At 45.1% G+C, this 19,096-nt stretch overlaps 1 protein-coding gene across 1 annotated transcript in view; it reads right to left on the reverse strand.

The window, feature by feature from the left end:
* Positions 1 to 19,096, reverse strand: part of DNAH9 (dynein axonemal heavy chain 9) — a 304,275-nt gene that overhangs the window by 262,916 nt on the left and 22,263 nt on the right. Inside the window, exons 7-10 of the mRNA XM_032616402.1 lie at positions 9,195 to 9,362; positions 7,418 to 7,534; positions 4,678 to 4,828; positions 1,836 to 1,950 (exon numbers count right to left, since the gene is read on the reverse strand). Of these exons, the coding sequence (XP_032472293.1) occupies positions 1,836 to 1,950; positions 4,678 to 4,828; positions 7,418 to 7,534; positions 9,195 to 9,362 (551 nt within the window). The remainder of the gene's footprint in view (positions 1 to 1,835; positions 1,951 to 4,677; positions 4,829 to 7,417; positions 7,535 to 9,194; positions 9,363 to 19,096) is intronic.

Here is a 19,096-nt window from a genome sequence, read left to right on the forward strand (position 1 = left end):
CCTTCAGACCACAACCTGGCTATCTTTCATTGTCTTTCTGGCCTTTGAAACTGGTTCTTTTTTAAAAAAATTGTTTCCAGTTTTATTGAGAAGTAATTGACGTACAGCACTGTGTAAATTTAAGATGTAGAACATGACTTGACTTACATATACTATAAAATGATCACCACCACGTGTTTAGTTAACATCCATCATCTCATATAGATACAAGAAAAAATGAAAAAATTGTTTCTTTTTTCTTGTGATGAGAACTTTTAGGATCTACTCACTTAACAACTTTTATATATACCATGCAGCCGTGCTAACTACAGCCATCATGGTACTTGACATCCTCAGTATTTATCTTTTAACTGGAAGTTGGTAAATTCTGACCTTCATCCATTTCCCCCACCCTCCTCCTCAAACCTCACCCCCCATAACCAGATAACCACAAATCTGATCTCTTTTACTATGAGTTTGGCTTTATTTCTTATTTCCAGATTCCAGATATAAGTGAGACCATATAGTATTTGTCTTTCTCTCTCTGCCTTATTTCACTTAGCATAATGCCCTCAAGGTCCATCCATGTTGCAAATGGCAGGATTTCCTTCTTTTTTATAGCTGAATAATATTCCATTACATATGTGAGATATATATATATATATATATATATATATATATATATCTCACATCTTCATCCATTCATCCATCAATGGACGCTTAGGTTGTTTCCATGTCTTGGCCACTGTAAATAATGCTGCTGTGAACATGCTGTGTTTGCCAAAGCTAGGTGTTTTCAACAAGATGGAGTCTTTAGAAAGAGGGGTCAGAGAAAGCCTGCCCTTCCCCAGGCAGCACCCTCAACAAGGTATTGCAACAGCTCTTCTCTCGCTCTAGCAGCCCAGATGCTTCTAACTAGCTTGGCTTCCAGACTCAGCTGTGAGGCAGGCCAATAGTTTCCAAACCTGGTCACCGTTGGATCATGGGGAGAGTGTGCCAAGGAAGCAGATCCCAGGCACCACCCTGCCCTGAGATCTGGATTTAGTAGGTGGGGGGTGAGGGCTGGTAATCTGCACCATTAGCAAGCACCTGGGGTTTCTAATACATGAGGCCCTCACACCACGTTTCAGGAAACGCTGGGCTTCGTTATTCTCCAGCAGCCTTGGTAGTAAAGAGCCATCGTGTCAGAGGAGATGTGTGGAGGAATCCAAAGAGCTTGAAAACCCTGACTCATTTTTCCCTGGAAACAAGGACTCTGCTGAAGCAAAAGGAGCCAGCCTGTGTCCAGTAAGCCTCACCTGACACCAAGGGACCCACTCTTCAATCCAAATGTATCAATCTCGTTAATGCTTGGCCAGTAGTACCTGGTTGCTATGAACTGAATGTCTGTGTCCTCCCCAAATCCATATGTTGAAGCCTAAGGTGGCGCCTTGGGAGGTGATTAGGTCATGAGGGTGGAGTACTCATGAATGGGATGAGTGCCCATATAAAAGAGACCCCAGACAGCTGCTGAGTCCCTCCTGCCGCATCTGAGGACACAGTGGGAAGACAGCCAGCTGTAAGTCAGGAAGCAGGTCCTCTTCAACAGACACCAAATCTGCCAGCACCTTGACCTTGGACTTCCCAGCCTCCAGAACTGTGAGAGAGAGATTTCTGATATTCTTAAGTCACCCCGTCTATAGTACTCTGTTACGGCAGCCTGAACGGACTAAGATACTGGCTGATTGCTGGAAGTGGAAAGAAAAGAAGATGATTTTTGTGCCTCAAGTAACTGAGTTGCATTGCTACAATACTTGAAGTCCAGAGCGGGAGCAGAAGGCTGAAACAAACCTGCCTTTCAGCAACGAGGTACTCACGGGTGTGTCATGCGTCTGAAGTTGTCGAAGGGACCCTGGATGCGCTGCCTCAGCTCCTGCGCCCAGCGGAGCCTCCCAGCCACAGCGGGCATGTTCTTATGCACGGAGGAGAAGCCTGGGGACAGGGCACAGCAGACTGAAGCGAGGCTCCAGGCCTGAGCCCCACTCTACCCACGAATACTCCCCCACCTCCCACCACTTACTGCACTTTTTGCCTCATCCACCTCCACCTGCTAAAGTCACCCTAGGCTTACACTGAGATGGAAGTTCCTGGAACATCACCGAGTTCTGCTAAGGGGGAAGGAAGAGTGCCCTTGGGAAGAACGCTAAACAGCAACAGAGGACAGCCATTCCCAGCCCAGCTCTGCCACTCACTGGCTTTCTGACTGCACACCTGTGACTTTCAACCCAGCTGCACATCAGCGTCACCTGGGGCTCTTCTAGAAACACTGATGCCTGGGCCCCATCCAAGCCATTCTGATTTGATTGGTCTGCGTGGGGCCTTGTCATCAGTACTTTTAGAAATCACTCAGGGTAATTCTAATTGTACAGTCAGGGTTAAGACACTGCCTTGGAACATATGTATATATATAACTGATTCACTTTGTTATAAAGCAGAAACTAACACACAATTGTAAAGCAATTATACTCCAATAAAGATGTTTAAAAAAAAAAGACACACTGCCTTAAACAGACAACTTAATCTCTCAGGCCCTTAGGTTTTTCATATATAAAATGGGGAAAATATCTTCCTCACTTAACTTCCAGGGTTTCTGTGAGAATTCAGTAAGATTATGTATGAGACAGGCCATGTGGATTACGAAGCCCTTGACCAGAGTTAGCACAGCCTGGATCCTCTTACTTCAGTCCATTCAGTGGGTTTGTTTGCTTATAATCAGTTGTCAAAATTAACAATTGTAAGATTTCATTAAAAAAAAACTCAGTTTCCAGCTTCTCTGATAAAACTGGGAAATCTGGCAACCATCAGCCCCTGTTCTAACTAACTGTAGGAGCTGAATAGTGGTCTTGTCCTTTAGTTGACCATGGACCCCACCACTCCCTGATGCCTTACACTCAGCCCAGGTCCAACACTGTCATTTTCTACTTGGCTTCCGTGGTAGGCAAAATTCTACGATGACACCCAATAACCCTCACCATTGCATGAGTCTCTCCTCTTTAAGTATAGGTGGAAACCGAATGTGATGAGATATCACTCCTGTGATGACGTTACATTATATGGCAAATGGGAGATGACCCTGGGTGGGCCTGACTTAATCAGGTGAGGCCTTGAAGAGAAGAGTTTTCTCTGGTTATTGGCAGAAGGGGAAGTCAGGGATCTGAAGCATGAGAAGGATTCAACATGCCATTACTGGCTCGAAGATGGGGCGGCTATGTGGTTAGGGACGGGAGGGCTTCTAATCTCTGAGAGCAGGCCCTGGCTGACAGCCAACAAAGACACAGAGACCTCAGTTCTGCAGTCACAAGGAACTGGATTCTACCAACAAAAATGAGCTGGGAAGTAGATTTTTCCCCCAGAGACCCCAGATGAGAACTTGGCCCAGTTGATTGATTTCAGCTTTGAGATTCTGAGTGAAGAATGCAGGCACACCAAACTGGGCTGCAGACCTACACAACCGTGAGCTCAAAGATGGATGTTGTTTTCATCCACTAAGGTTGTGATAATTTGTTATGCACAACAGAAATTCAATATGCATCTGAAGGTGTTTGAGTTTTCAAACTCTGCATCCCACTGTGAGAAGTCAGAGGAGGATGGTCCCTCATAAAGCTGAGGCCAACAGATTTTTCTGGGATGACTTCCTAAGTGGAAGCCATTCTTAATGACCTCACTGTGAAACCTGTTTATAGAAATAGTGGTCCTGTTATGCCATTACTTAAAAACTTTTGAAAATTTCCTGTTGCCTTTATGATGAATTCCAGATTCCCTAACAGGGCACTCAGAGCACTTCGTGACCTGGCTCCAAACTCCATGGCTGACCTGATCTCCCTTTATATACCTTGTTTGGCTCAGGCAGGTCCGACTGGTCACCTTCCACACCCTTTCCTGCCTTTGCATCCAAGACCATTGCCTCTTCTCCCTGGCTGTCCATCTCCCCATCTTTCAGGGTCATGCTCAAGGCCACCATCTCCATAAACTCTTCCTCCCACCTCCCAGCCCAATTCATCTTGTTTTGCTACAGTTCTTTATAACTCTGTTCATGCCAATCGCGTTCCTTGAAGAACCACCTGTTAGGATTAATTATTCTCTCCCTTACCCTGACCTGCCTCTGCATGCGGTGCCCACAAATTTACCTTGCATGTAGCAAGGCCTCAAGAAACATTTGCAAAGCTGAACTGAACTTGTGTTTGACTTTCAAACAGACAAGACAGGGCATCTAAGAATTACAATAACCTCAGTGTGTTACTGCCCTTTGTCAGGCTCCTGCTGGTTCCTCCTTCCAAAAGCATGGTTGATAAGGCACTGGAAGGGATAAGAACCTTTCCTCAGGCATGTACAAATCTACTGTGGAATTGAGGTATGTTAAAGATTAATCAGTGTGGCGACATTGATTGAGGGTCAACTCACACATTGCGCTGAGGTCTAAACTGACCCGAGGCAGTGGTCAGGACTTCACTGCTCTGGGTCAGTCTGCCAGTCCTGCCCTAGACACAGGGAAATGCACAGTTCAGTGAACTCTTCAATCACCCAAGTCTAGAATTTCAAGCAAGAAGGTTGTGCTCTTGGAGAATGCCCTGGATTCACAGCAGACGTGTAACAAATACAGAAGAGTGGCACCCTTTCTGGTAACAGACATCCCCCATTCAAATGTGACAACAAGCTTACCGTGCTCCACCTCGTCCCGGACATGCTGACTGTAGATCATCCTCACGGCATCCAGGTCCTCGCTGAACATGCGGATGAGCACCAGGTATTTATCCGATGTGTCCTCTGCTACCAGTGGTCTCTCCAGGAGGTTTCCTGCTATGTCTAACAGCTACAGAGGCAGAAAAGAAGGGAAAAAGTCACAGATTCAACTTTTCCAAGGTTACATTAATCTTGTATCCTGGTTTTTCCTTAATATGTCTGTCCACAAATGTAAGAGGGTCAAAAAACCGTTACTGTGCAACTGGATGGATAACTATGAATCGGCAGAATATTCCTGGTCTGTCCCTCTGGTCTTTGTTTCTGAAGGAGGGATTCCTGTGTGCTGAATGACATACCAGACCCTGCCATGTTGTAAGAACCTGGGTAGAGGGCAAAACAAAGAGAAAATGAAAGATGTCAGAGAGGGTAAGCGGATGTACATCATAAAGACCTAAGGCAGATATGGAGGGTGATGACGGAGAAGAAAAATGAAGCTAATAGGCTGGGTGCTGGGGAGAATCAGGAGGGCTAAAATTTGAGAGTGGGGACCAAGAAGAGAGTTTCAGGGAGCAGTTGCCCCCAGAAGGCAGTGATTGCAAGGATACTTTGCAGATGCTTCTTGTGCATCACAACTGCCCTAACCCCTTGGTGGGAGCAGTGGGGTCAGAACGTGAAATGCTTTTAATCACCTCCTGGTTGCTGGACTGTTTCTCTGATCCTCATGCTACCCTGAGACAAGGTCGTGGAAAACTCCAGTTATATTTAGGATATAACAATACATGACTTCTAGGACCACCCAGTCCTCCAACCCAAAATCACCAAGATCTCTGGAGACAGCAGGAAGTAGCTCTCCCTCCATGGAGGCACAAGAGAGCAGGTCTCCACCGAGTTCACGTTCACACATCCTGCTGAGAGGTACAGAGGGGTGGGCTGAGGGACCTCTGCAGCCAGCCCACACCCTCGGACTCAGGTTCTCTGACCTGGACATACCCCTTCTGTCCATGTCCACTGAGGCACACCTAGTGGTTGAATGGTCTTACAGCAGTAACAGGGGTACCTGGACTCAGGGGTCCCTACTTCCCCAGCCTGAAAAGGCACTTCTTTGCATGAAATTATATACATTGGAAGCTTTTGTTTTGGCTGAAGGAGGAGGGAAGGGCTTTGATTTCTTGTTGGTGGGATGACCAAAAAGAGAAAACCAAGGAGGCAGAAGGGACCGAATGGTTATGGTTTTCCTACAAGGTTACACAGACTGGGTGGGTAGCCTTGTTGAGAAGAGGTGTTGGAGCCCAAAGAAGAAGAGTCTGCTCTGTGAGAGCCCTTTGAGACTCCGGGTATGAGCAGTGTTGCTTCAGGACTTGGTAGCAAAGGGTGTGCAAAGCTGGAAAGGTCTCTCGCTGCTTCTGCTCAGAACCCTCCTCCACCACAAAATGCAAAGATTGGGGTGTTTGGAACCCAGACAGATATGCCCTTGGCATAAATGTAGATGCTGTCATGGTGGGGATCATCAGAAGAGCAATAATAAGACCCCCAAAAGCACCTTCCTGGGCAGATGACATTTTTAAGGGAGACTGTAGACAAGGAGCAAAGACACCATGATGTCAAAGACAGAGCAACTTCAGAGTATATGTGAGACACTTGAAGACGCCTTGAAATCCATGGTGCACAGGGATTTATGGGAGGGATAGGGCTGGACATCCTCAAGGCAGAAATGGGGTTCCAGCTTCACCAGTTATGAGTGGTAACATCCCAATTAGCCGTGACAGTTAATGGCAAAAGGGATTATTTTATAGACACATATAAGCCCTTCTCTTGGAATTAAATACTTGGAGAGAGAAATTCTAAAACTCTTCCTGAGTTACACAGTAGTAGGTATTTATTAAAGAATACATATGTATATTCTTGAATGAGTTAAATATATATATATGCCCAGTGTTCTAGAACAGCATGGTTTCACACATCCTGGGTTTAAGCCTCTTCTGCAATTGTCCCACCAATCACCCAGTCTACGTTTGGACATGTTCAGTTCCTGGAAACTTACCTACATCTCAAGGAAGTTTATTCCATCTTTAAATAGCATTAACAGAAACCTCTTTCCTCTACTTGGCTAAACTCTGCCTCCTTGCAACCTGATTAGTCCTGTTTCTACACCTTCAGGCTCTACAGAATAAGTGTCGTCTCAGTTTATGGAAGGTCTGTTCTGTTCCACTAAGTCTTCAGGTCTCACAACCCAGATCTCCCATTTCTGTAGACGTTTACCTACTCATCGTCCTAAACCTCCTCCTCCTGCGCATTTGCCTACCGTCTGATCTCGGCAGCACAGGGCTAGGGCTGGCGTCTTCTTACTCCAGTTACTTGTGCTTGAGTGGTTTGCTCCAGCCTGAACCAACCGACGGCAGCGGTTAAACAGCCGCGGTGTTGCAGAGCCATGGACTTAGGATGGTGACCACAGCAGGCTTCTTCACTTTCAATGGGTACTCTACTGATAAAGCCCAAAGAAAGCATTCCAGAAGAAACTCACTTACAAAGCATTTTTACATCATCCTGTTTGCAGAAAAGCATTAGCTGTCAACTTGAGAAGCCCAGTTCTGCACACTCCCTTGCCCTGGGACACCCACAATACTGCTCTAACAGGAACAATTCCTCTCTACAGGAACAAAACAGTTGGAAGAGGGCGGGGGGAATAAAGCATCGGGGTGGCTCCCCCTACTTTACAAACCTTGAAGGCGTGCTCCAAACCAGGGGCATCATCAAAGGCCTGAATAAAGACAGTCCCCAGTCTCCGGTCAAGGTCTTCTACTCTCTGATTAAACTCAGAGACATCATTTTCAAATTCCTGAAGAGACATCATGTAGACGTAAGAAAACATGATATCCTGAAGGCCCATCCTGCTGTGCTCTTTACTATGAACATGTGTACTCAAATCGGTTATACCACGGACTTATTTTAACTTTCCGCAGTTCACCATGGCGTGCCTTAGTGTTTATCCACGTAGATAGCTACCCTGTTACTGCAGCATTTTTTTCCCTAGACACTCTAGGCAAAATGGTGCAGAGAGCTGGATGTGAGGTTGCTACGCTGTCCCTCCTGTCTGGGCCCCACCTTCCAGACCCTGAAGCCCCTTCTCTCACCCGCCACCTCAGGCCACTCCACAAGCCGCCTCAGCAATGGGGCTATTCCATCATTACCCCCTACTTCCCTTCCCCCCACCAAGTGAAAATCCTGTTTTTTTCAGTGTAAGCAAACTGATCTGGCCATTAGGAGGAAAGTAAGCTAATTAAACTAGTATACACTATTTCTTCTAACTACACTTTAATTGCTTAAGACAGCAGCTAGCTATTGTTCCTAAGGTTGCCAAATTCAGCAAATAAAAATACAAGACACCCAGTTAAATATAATTTCAGATCAACAGTGAATTTTTTAATAAGCATGTCCCAATTATTGTATTTTATCTGGCAACCCAAAGTGCGCCCTTTCTTCGAATGTAGCAATTTTCAGAGAAACTTTGTTAACTCAAATCTCTAATTTGTGGAATGGCTATTTCTTATTATTGCCTTACAGTAGCTATGCATATTTTTATGAAAAGACAAAGAAAAGTAGGAAAATGTAGTAGTATTTTTCTACTTCCCAAACCCAACCATATTAGCACTGTAATATGTTTCCCTGTGCATAAGATTTTGTTTTGCTTTGTTTTATCACATGGTAGCAAACATATGATATATATCTTGCTTTGTACTCCAACTCTTTCTTTTTTACTTTAGACTAATGGAATTTTTAGAAAGTGACATTTCCTGGGTTTGGCCAACTAAGATCCCCCTAGACATTGGAAGATGCTCAGAGCAGATTCTTGCTGATTTCTCTCTCCTTTTCCCTCAAATACTCTCAAAATTCCTTCTCCAGCAATTCAGCCACTCCCTTCTCAGGGAACTCCATTCCCTACTTCTGTACTGACTCTTTTGCTTCTGTTTCCTGCAGGCTTGGACTCACAGGTCTCAGCTCTCCTGAGCTGCAGGTTAGAAATGGGCTCCTGTGTTCCGATCCTGGAAAATGCAGCTCTAGCCCTTTCCTCATCCTAAGTATTTCCTTGGGAACCAGGGTCTGAATGGAAAACTAAGCTACTGCGTCACTCACACCTCCCCAGACCACTAATGAAATTCTGCCCAAGTGTGCCTGGCCTTCACCTAGCAGTCACTGCTCAAAGCTTAAAGCTTTGGGAGCTGCAGGGCAGCCACAGCCTCCACCATCATCCCATCCCCACCTCAGCATCTCTGAAACCCTGCATATCATCTGCTTGGAGAAGTCAGCAGTTGGAAGAGGCCCTCCTCTGATCTTTCTCCTGACACAAAGAATAATTAAGAGTGGTCTCTGCCGATAAAACCATGGGGACCACAGAGCCAAAGAAAATGCACAGGGAAAATGCAAGTAAATACCCAGACCCTACAGGCTACAGGCATCTGAGAAAGACAAACTTGCAAGTTAGCTCTTCCAAGCTCTACCATGCTTTGAGGGTCCAAGCAGTCATAGGAAGACTCTGAGAAGACCCTGTACATCTCTTGAAACTCGTTGTACATCCGCTGGGCCTCCTGGCTCAGAGCACTCCCTCTGATGCCACTAAACTCAAGCGTTCCCAATTTGTGGAAATCCAAAGTTGTCTTCAGAAGATCCTATAAAGACAATTTGCAATAGAGTTAAAATAATAATGATGATGATAACAACATCAGATGACACTCAAATTAGTATGGGAAGGGCTGGAAATTATATGGGGGTGGGTGGCTGCTTAGGAAAATGTGAAGCCTGATTAGTTTTGTAACCTTACCATTAGATTGGGTTGGTATAAATAACTCTTGGTGAGACTTGACAACGAAGAGAAAATTCCGATAAATAAAATTAACATACACACACAAATTTATGCTTCAGCCTCTTTCCGTGTTCTCTAATAAATAAAATATAATAATAACATTATCTACATGGCTGGTGGCTTTATACCTATTTAAAAAATTAATTTCAAACGAACCATGTTATGTGGTTCTAGAATGACAGGTATTTTGGAGGATATTGACAGGAAAGTGGATCCTCCAAACAGTCCGGAGGACAAGCTCAGAGGTGGCACCAACATTCTCACCAATGACGTCTGCTAAGGAAAGACATCTGCGGGGCGCCCTTGCCGGGCGTACATGCTGCGGTAGACCCTGTGGCCGGCTAGGTGGTGGTGGGCAATGACAGCTCTGTGTTGGGACAGTAATAGTGAGAGTGAATCAAGTCAATGCGGGCTTAGGATGTAGGCCAGTGCCACGCACACAGTAAATAGCCAGCGAGTGTGCATTACTGTCACTGTTGATGTGGCAGTGGCCCAGCTGTGCTCAGGATTAAGTGACAGGTGACAATACAACCTAGAGCCCTGGGGAGGACAGGATCCTGTCCAAGTCTATCGAAGATGCTTCACCTCAGATAGGATGGAAGCCTTCAGGACACGTCTAATGTGACAGACTGTACTTACCTCTCATTAGAACCCATCGAAAATCACAAAACCTCCAAACCAAGACATTCTCCCTGTTATCCCTTCCAATCTGTGTGCTTATCTCTTCAACAGGAAAGAGGGAAATTAAGGTACCTTTGTGTCATTTTCGCAAACATGTAGTGTGGACCCCTGGGAGCCGGCTCTCTATCCAGAGGAGGTTTGAAAGTAAAGAAAAGGGAACACTGACATGAGGCTGGAAACCCAGCAGGCCCTGGCACCATTTCAGGGAATTCCCACTGCCACTGGCCACCGCTATGGGCTGACCCATTAGGCTAGCAGAGGGCTGCCTATCTCCTTCCTGTCGCTGGGACACCAAGTTCAGCAGCAGAGACAGAGACACTGGGAAGTGCTGAGAAGTGGCTGACTTTCCCCGTGTTGCCAGGTGGGTGCCCATCCATGCAGCCTTGGGCAGCCATCTAAGAACGCTTTTTGCTCAGCTGTGTTCAGGCATGGCTGTGAGCAGGTGGCTGAAGTGGGAGAGGAGAGGAGGAGGAAGAACCAGCCAAGGGAAGGAAGACATACACCCAAACCAGGAGATCTTGCCAACGCTGGGGAAATGGGGCAGTCTTTATTTAAACACACGTTCAACTTTGAAAACAGCAGTCAATTTGATTTAAATGAAATAGACTTAAATAGTAATTCAAGTCATTCAATAAGTGCTCAGTTGCTGTCAGTGTGATAGGAGAAACATATTTGTGCAGTGGAATGTCACCTGGGTACCCATTTTTCATAATTCTGTGGATGTCAATTTCAATTTTTAGGAAATACCCTCTAACCATTTTATTTATTTTTTAACATCTTTATTGAAGTATAATTGCTTTACAATGTTGTGTTAGTTTCTGCTGTATAACAAAGTGAACCACCTATATGCATACATATATCCCCATATCCCCTCCCTTCTAACCATTGTAAAATTAAGGCAGATGCATCTCGATGCATTTGATTACATCGGAAAACTAGATGATGATTTTGTTATACTATTTTATTTCTCAAGAATTCTTGAAGCATCGTCCTGGGTGGTCACTGCAAGGTATTTTATCTCCAATTTAACAGGCAAATCATAGGTATTAGAAGAATTCTTACATAATCATTCTATTTTTGGAGAAACTCTGGTCACCCAAAACAATGGATATTTACATTGCTTTACTTAACAAACACACGATGGGCAATACATTTACTTAGAGTTCAACTCCAGGTCTTAAACCTTTCCTTACCCCGTCCCCAATAAAAAGAACCTCTCACCCCACTTTTCTCCTGCACTCTCTATGCCCTTCCCCTGCGTAAGCTTTCTTTAGAACTCTTATAATACTCTGGCATTATAATACACTATTTGGGATTATATTACATTATTTTCTATCCATCTTTCTCAGTAGGTTGTAAACACCCCAGAGGTCCCACTGTATTTTCAGTCCCTGGAAGACTCCCAGATGCTGAAGAAATATTTACTGAATGAATGAAGACGTGATCTTTGACCTTTGACTTAGCGACAGCACCTCCAGGAGAAGGTGACAGGGTGGTAGAGACTCTAGGAACATTGGACTCAGAGCAATTGGAGAAAATAAGGAGAATTAGACAAGAGCAGAGAATTAGAAAGCAAGGCCAAACTGTGTCTTTAAATGTTTGAAGGGCTTTGGTCAAATGCAAGGCAGAACCTTGCATGGTCCTGCTCTGAGGGTAAAACTAAGGCAAATGAGTAAATGGGACCCAGGAGATTTGGTGTCGAGTTGTAGGTTGAACTTATAAAATTTCTTATACTTGACCATTCTAACCTACAAGAAATAGCAATTTCATGTGGTTCAACTCCATAAAACAGAACCATCTCATGCCTGAAAGGCCCAACCATAGACTGGGCTGCTAAGAGAGGTAGTGAGCTCTCCATCTCTGGGTAGATTTTAGAAGTTTGACATTACAGAGGTATTGTGAAGAAGATTAGTGCATCAGGTGGGAAGTTGTCTTACCACCGTAGTAACAGATTTATAGTAATCACGGTGACTATATCTTTGATTCTTAAAATATTTAAATGTAAGCTCTTTTCTTGTTTATTTAGAAGTCCTCACAAAAAAAAAGGCCATTAAACCAATAAGAGGTTTAAATTATATTTTTAAAATATCCATTTTTAACCGTCATCTTTGTAGACACATGAAATTCATTACGCTATATACAGGCTGAAAATGGCAAGTTCAGTGGTAGGACAGAAGGCATCGTGGAAAGAGTGTAGGATACGGCACAGATCCCTGGGTTCACACAGCCCTGGTCTGCCATTAACCAGCTGTGAGACTTAAAGCAAGACATTTGATTTTTCTAAGCTTCCTTTTCCTAACCTGCAAATGGGCTAGAGTTACAACGGAAGTGCTTTTGTACAACTTCAATAAACGGTAGGTGCAGTAATTAATCTTCATTACCCCGGTGTCATTAGATCAGGTTGGTGGCTGAGAGATGTATAATAGCTAACACACAGACACTCCTTTTAGAGACGGAAGCTACATAGAGCATGGGGTCCTAGGCAGCTGGCTGGACCAGCCAGCTACTATTCTAACGAAAAACTGTGCAGCCTTTACTAGGGTGGTGAGGGTGGGTTCCATCTGTGCCGTGACCCCACAAACAGCAAGCCTCTTCTCGGGAGAGGCCGCACATCTTAAAAGAAATGCCTTCAGAATTCATTAAGGGCGAGCACAAAGCAGACATTCATAGATGAAAATCTCAAAGGTCATTGGGAAACAGTTTTCTTCACCTTCTGAGGGAGGCCGACCTCATGCGGCTAATGTCCTACGTGACCGAGGGCTCAGGCCCGGCTAAAACGGAAGCGGCCCAATTAGGCCAGAATGAAAAGAGGCAGTGAAAGGGCTGGAGACTGAGGAAAGAGCAAAGGAAAAGCGCTGTAGATTCGGTCAGTTTATTACGTATCTGCCCGCTAATCACCGCGCATGAAGCCTCAGCAGGAAATCATCTTGTCTCCAAGTGAATCACAGCTTTATGGCAATTTGACAATGAAAGAAATGGGGGTTCTCTCCAAGCTGCTTACTTACTACATTGTTTGAGGGAAGAGGCTTCGGGGAGAAACATAAACAGGGCACCTGCATAATCTGCAATACTATGACACAGAAATGAACTGTGTGTGTGACGTGTCCACGTGTCATATGCGGTGTGTGCACAGTGTACGTATGTCCGTGGGTGCAGTGTGTGACTGCGTCTGTGTATGCACAATATGTGTGGTATGTGTGAGTGTGGTGTGTGTATGTGTAGCGCTGTGTGCGTCTGTGTGGTGTGTATAATGTGTGTGTGTTTAATGTGTGTATGTGTAGCGCTGTGTGCGTCTCTGTGTGGTCTGTATAATGTGTGTGTGTTTAATGTGTATGTATGTGTAGCACTGTGTGCGTCTCTGTGTGGTGTGTATAATGTGTGTGTGTATAATGTGTGTATGTGTAGCGCTGTGTGCGTCTCTGTGTGGTGTGTATAATGTGTGTGTGTATAATGTGTGTATGTGTAGCGCTGTGTGCGTCTCTGTGTGGTGTGTATAATGTGTGCATGTATAATGTGTGTATGTATGTGTAGCGCTGTGTGCGTCTCTGTGTGGTGTGTATAATGTGTGTGTGTATAATGTGTGTATGTATGTGTAGCGCTGTGTGCGTCTCTGTGTGGTGTGTATGTGTGTGGTGTATAATGTGTGTGTGTATGTGTAGCGCTGTGTGCGTCTCTGTGTGGTGTGTATAATGTGTGTTTAATGTGTGTGTATATGTGTAGCGCTGTGTGCGTCTCTGTGTGGTGTGTATGTGTGTGTGTATAATGTGTATATGTATGTGTAGCGCTGTGTGCGTCTCTGTGTGGTGTGTATAATGTGTGTGTGTTTAATGTGTGTGTGTATGTGTAGCGCTGTGTGCGTCTCTGTGTGGTGTGTATAATGTGTGTATGTGTAGCGCTGTGTGCGTCTCTGTGTGGTGTGTATGATGTGTGTATATATGTGTAGCGCTGTGTGCGTCTCTGTGTGGTGTGTATAATGTGTGTATAATGCGTGTATGTGTAGCGCTGTGGGCGTCTCTGTGTGGTGTGTATAATGTGTGTGTGTTTAATGTGTATGTATGTGTAGCGCTGTGTGCGTCTCTGTGTGGTGTGTATAATGTGTGTGTGTATAATGTGTGTATGTGTAGCGCTGTGTGCGTCTGTGTGGTGTGTATAATGTGTGTGTGTTTAATGTGTGTGTATATGTGTAGCGCTGTGTGCGTCTCTGTGTGGTGTGTATGTGTGTGTGTATAATGTGTATATGTATGTGTAGCGCTGTGTGCGTCTCTGTGTGGTGTGTATAATGTGTGTGTGTATGCGTAGCGCTGTGTGCATCTCTGTGTGGTGTGTATAATGTGTGTATGTGTAGCGCTGTGTGCGTCTCTGTGTGGTGTGTATGATGTGTGTATATATGTGTAGCGCTGTGTGCGTCTCTGTGTGGTGTGTATAATGTGTGTGTGTATGTGTAGCGCTGTGTGCGTCTCTGTGTGGTGTGTATAATGTGTGTCGTGTATAATGTGTGTATGTGTAGCGCTGTGTGCGTCTCTGTGTGGTGTGTATAATGTGCGTTTAATGTGTGTGTATATGTGTAGCGCTGTGTGCGTCTCTGTGTGGTGTGTATAATGTGTGTGGTGTATAATGTGTGTATGTATGTGTAGCGCTGTGTGCGTCTCTGTGTGGTGTGTATAATGTGTGTGTGTATGTGTAGCACTGTGTGTGTCTCTGTGTGGTGTGTATAATGTGTGTATGTGTAGCGCTGTGTGCGTCTCTGTGTGGTGTGTATAATGTGTGTGGTGTATAATGTGTGTATGTATGTGTAGCGCTGTGTGCGTCTCTGTGTGGTGTGTATGTGTGTGTGTATAATGTGTATATGTATGTGTAGCGCTGTGTGCGTCTCTGTGTGGTGTGTATGTGTGTTTAATGTGTGTATGTGTAGCACTGTGTGCGTCTCTGTGTGGTGTGTATAATGTGTGTATGTGTAGCGCTGTGTGCGTCTCTGTGTGGTGTGTATGATGTGTGTATATATGTGTAGCGCTGTGTGCGTCTCTGTGTGGTGTGTATAATGTGTGTTTAATGTGTGTGTATATGTGTAGCGCTGTGTGCGTCTCTGTGTGGTGTGTATGTGTGTGTGTATGTGTAGCACTGTGTGCGTCTCTGTGTGGTGTGTATAATGTGTGTATGTGTAGCGCTGTGTGCGTCTCTGTGTGGTGTGTATAATGTGTGTGTGTATAATGTGTGTATGTGTAGCGCTGTGTGCGTCTCTGTGTGGTGTGTATAATGTGTGCATGTATAATGTGTGTATGTATGTGTAGCGCTGTGTGCGTCTCTGTGTGGTGTGTATAACGTGTGTGTGTATAATGTGTGTATGTATGTGTAGCGCTGTGTGCGTCTCTGTGTGGTGTGTATGTGTGTGGTGTATAATGTGTGTGTGTATGTGTAGCGCTGTGTGCGTCTCTGTGTGGTGTGTATAATGTGTGTTTAATGTGTGTGTATATGTGTAGCGCTGTGTGCATCTCTGTGTGGTGTGTATAATGTGTGTATGTGTAGCGCTGTGTGCGTCTCTGTGTGGTGTGTATGATGTGTGTATATATGTGTAGCGCTGTGTGCGTCTCTGTGTGGTGTGTATAATGCGTGTATAATGCGTGTATGTGTAGCGCTGTGGGCGTCTCTGTGTGGTGTGTATAATGTGTGTGTGTTTAATGTGTATGTATGTGTAGCGCTGTGTGCGTCTCTGTGTGGTGTGTATAATGTGTGTATGTGTAGCGCTGTGTGCGTCTCTGTGTGGTGTGTATGATGTGTGTATATATGTGTAGCGCTGTGTGCGTCTCTGTGTGGTGTGTATAATGCGTGTATAATGCGTGTATGTGTAGCGCTGTGGGCGTCTCTGTGTGGTGTGTATAATGTGTGTGTGTATAATGTGTATATGTATGTGTAGCGCTGTGTGCGTCTCTGTGTGGTGTGTATAATGTGTGTATGTGTAGCGCTGTGTGCGTCTCTGTGTGGTGTGTATGATGTGTGTATATATGTGTAGCGCTGTGTGCGTCTCTGTGTGGTGTGTATAATGCGTGTATAATGCGTGTATGTGTAGCGCTGTGGGCGTCTCTGTGTGGTGTGTATAATGTGTGTGTGTTTAATGTGTATGTATGTGTAGCGCTGTGTGCGTCTCTGTGTGGTGTGTATAATGTGTGTGTGTATAATGTGTGTATGTGTAGCGCTGTGTGCGTCTGTGTGGTGTGTATAATGTGTGTGTGTTTAATGTGTGTGTATATGTGTAGCGCTGTGTGCGTCTCTGTGTGGTGTGTATGTGTGTGTGTATAATGTGTATATGTATGTGTAGCGCTGTGTGCGTCTCTGTGTGGTGTGTATAATGTGTGTGTGTTTAATGTGTGTGTGTATGCGTAGCGCTGTGTGCGTCTCTGTGTGGTGTGTATAATGTGTGTATGTGTAGCGCTGTGTGCGTCTCTGTGTGGTGTGTATGATGTGTGTATATATGTGTAGCGCTGTGTGCGTCTCTGTGTGGTGTGTATAATGTGTGTGTATATGTGTAGCGCTGTGTGCGTCTCTGTGTGGTGTGTATAATGTGTGTCGTGTATAATGTGTGTATGTGTAGCGCTGTGTGCGTCTCTGTGTGGTGTGTATAATGTGTGTTTAATGTGTGTGTATATGTGTAGCGCTGTGTGCGTCTCTGTGTGGTGTGTATAATGTGTGTGGTGTATAATGTGTGTATGTATGTGTAGCGCTGTGTGCGTCTCTGTGTGGTGTGTATAATGTGTGTGTGTATGTGTAGCACTGTGTGTGTCTCTGTGTGGTGTGTATAATGTGTGTATGTGTAGCGCTGTGTGCGTCTCTGTGTGGTGTGTATAATGTGTGTGGTGTATAACGTGTGTATGTATGTGTAGCGCTGTGTGCGTCTCTGTGTGGTGTGTATGTGTGTGTGTATAATGTGTATATGTATGTGTAGCGCTGTGTGCGTCTCTGTGTGGTGTGTATGATGTGTGTATATATGTGTAGCGCTGTGTGCGTCTCTGTGTGGTGTGTATAATGTGTGTTTAATGTGTGTGTATATGTGTAGCGCTGTGTGCGTCTCTGTGTGGTGTGTATGTGTGTGTGTATGTGTAGCACTGTGTGCGTCTCTGTGTGGTGTGTATAATGTGTGTATGTGTAGCGCTTTGTGCGTCTCTGTGTGGTGTGTATAATGTGTGTGGTGTATAATGTGTGTATGTGTAGCACTGTGTGCGTCTCTGTGTGGTGTGTATGTGTGTTTAATGTGTGTGTGTATGTGTAGCGCTGTGTGCGTCTCTGTGTGGTGTGTATAATGTGTGTGTGTTTAATGTGTGTGTGTATGTGTAGCGCTGTGTGCGTCTCTGTGTGGTGTGTATAATGTGTGTGTGTTTAATGTGTGTGTGTATGTGTAGCGCTGTGTGCGTCTGTGTGGTGTGTATAATGTGTGTGTGTTTAATGTGTGTGTGTATGTGTAGCGCTGTGTGCGTCTCTGTGTGGTGTGTATAATGTGTGTGGTGTATAATGTGTGTATGTGTAGCACTGTGTGCGTCTCTGTGTGGTGTGTGTGTTTAATGTGTGTGTGTATGTGTAGCGCTGTGTGCGTCTCTGTGTGGTGTGTATAATGTGTGTGTGTTTAATGTGTGTGTGTATGTGTAGCGCTGTGTGCGTCTGTGTGGTGTGTATAATGTGTGTGTGTTTAATGTGTGTGTGTATGTGTAGCGCTGTGTGCGTCTCTGTGTGGTGTGTATAATGTGTGTGGTGTATAATGTGTGTATGTGTAGCACTGTGTGCGTCTCTGTGTGGTGTGTGTGTTTAATGTGTGTATGTGTAGCGCTGTGTGCGTCTCTGTGTGGTGTGTATAATGTGTGTGTGTTTAATGTGTGTGTGTGAGTGCATGCGCACTGAAGCATGGAGCAGGAAGGCAGGGTGAGGGTAGGAATCAAGAGGCAGCTGAAGACTCTCTTCCCCTTTGATTTTTGACTGTTGCTTCAAATTGCAAAGATTTTATATACTTTTGGGATTTCCTTAGTAAGGCCCTTTCATGGAATGGGAATTATAATTTTACCCAAATGACTTATTCAGAAAAAAAGACCTAGAAATCATGTGGTAAAAATAGTGTGTGCAAATGCAGGATAGAGTGTGTCCGGACAGATGAAAACCACAAAACCAGTGTGGGACCCTCAAAAGGGAGGGAGGAGGGAGGAGGGAGGGAGGGGAAGAGACCTTTAGAATCGCTGGGAGATGGCTGAGTTTGGTGGAAAGACAGTACTTGGGAACCCTGTTCCCCTGGGTACCGGGTACCAATCCCAGGTAAACCTCGCTGAGCCTGTGACTTTGGGCAAGTTCATTTATGTGTCAAACTTAATGGTGCTCATTTGTTAAAGTAAAGGTTCTTATATCCAGCTCTTACGAAGGTTTTAAGGCTGCAGTTCTGGCACGAGACAGGCTATTGAAAGTTGTTAGTTCTTTCTTGGTCTATCCTTCCTTTCCCTCCCAAGGGCTGGCATGCTAAGAGACGAGCTGCGTCATGGGGATGGAGAGGAGCAGGAAGAGGAGGAGGAGGAGGACCGCGGTTTGCGGTGAAGGCAATTACTCCGCACCGCTGCAGACAGACCTGCAGGCGGACAGCACCTCCAGCCAAGCAGGCCCTGCCCCCACCTTCACTTAGCAGGTGCCCAGAGGGGAAGCATCAATCGGCACAATAAAACTTTCTTGTTTCAAAGAGCAAGAGCAAAAGAGCAAAAGGAAAAAAGCCACACAAATCAGAGAGAAAAAAATGAGAGAGAGCGATGAAGACTAAAAACTAGCCCTAAACAACTTAACCCTGGACACGAGCAGGCAGAGAGGGAAACGCGCTGATGTCATTTTATTAACATCTCG

The sequence above is a fragment of the Phocoena sinus genome, chromosome 20 (assembly GCF_008692025.1).
Source record: "Phocoena sinus isolate mPhoSin1 chromosome 20, mPhoSin1.pri, whole genome shotgun sequence".
NCBI lineage: Eukaryota > Metazoa > Chordata > Mammalia > Artiodactyla > Phocoenidae > Phocoena > Phocoena sinus.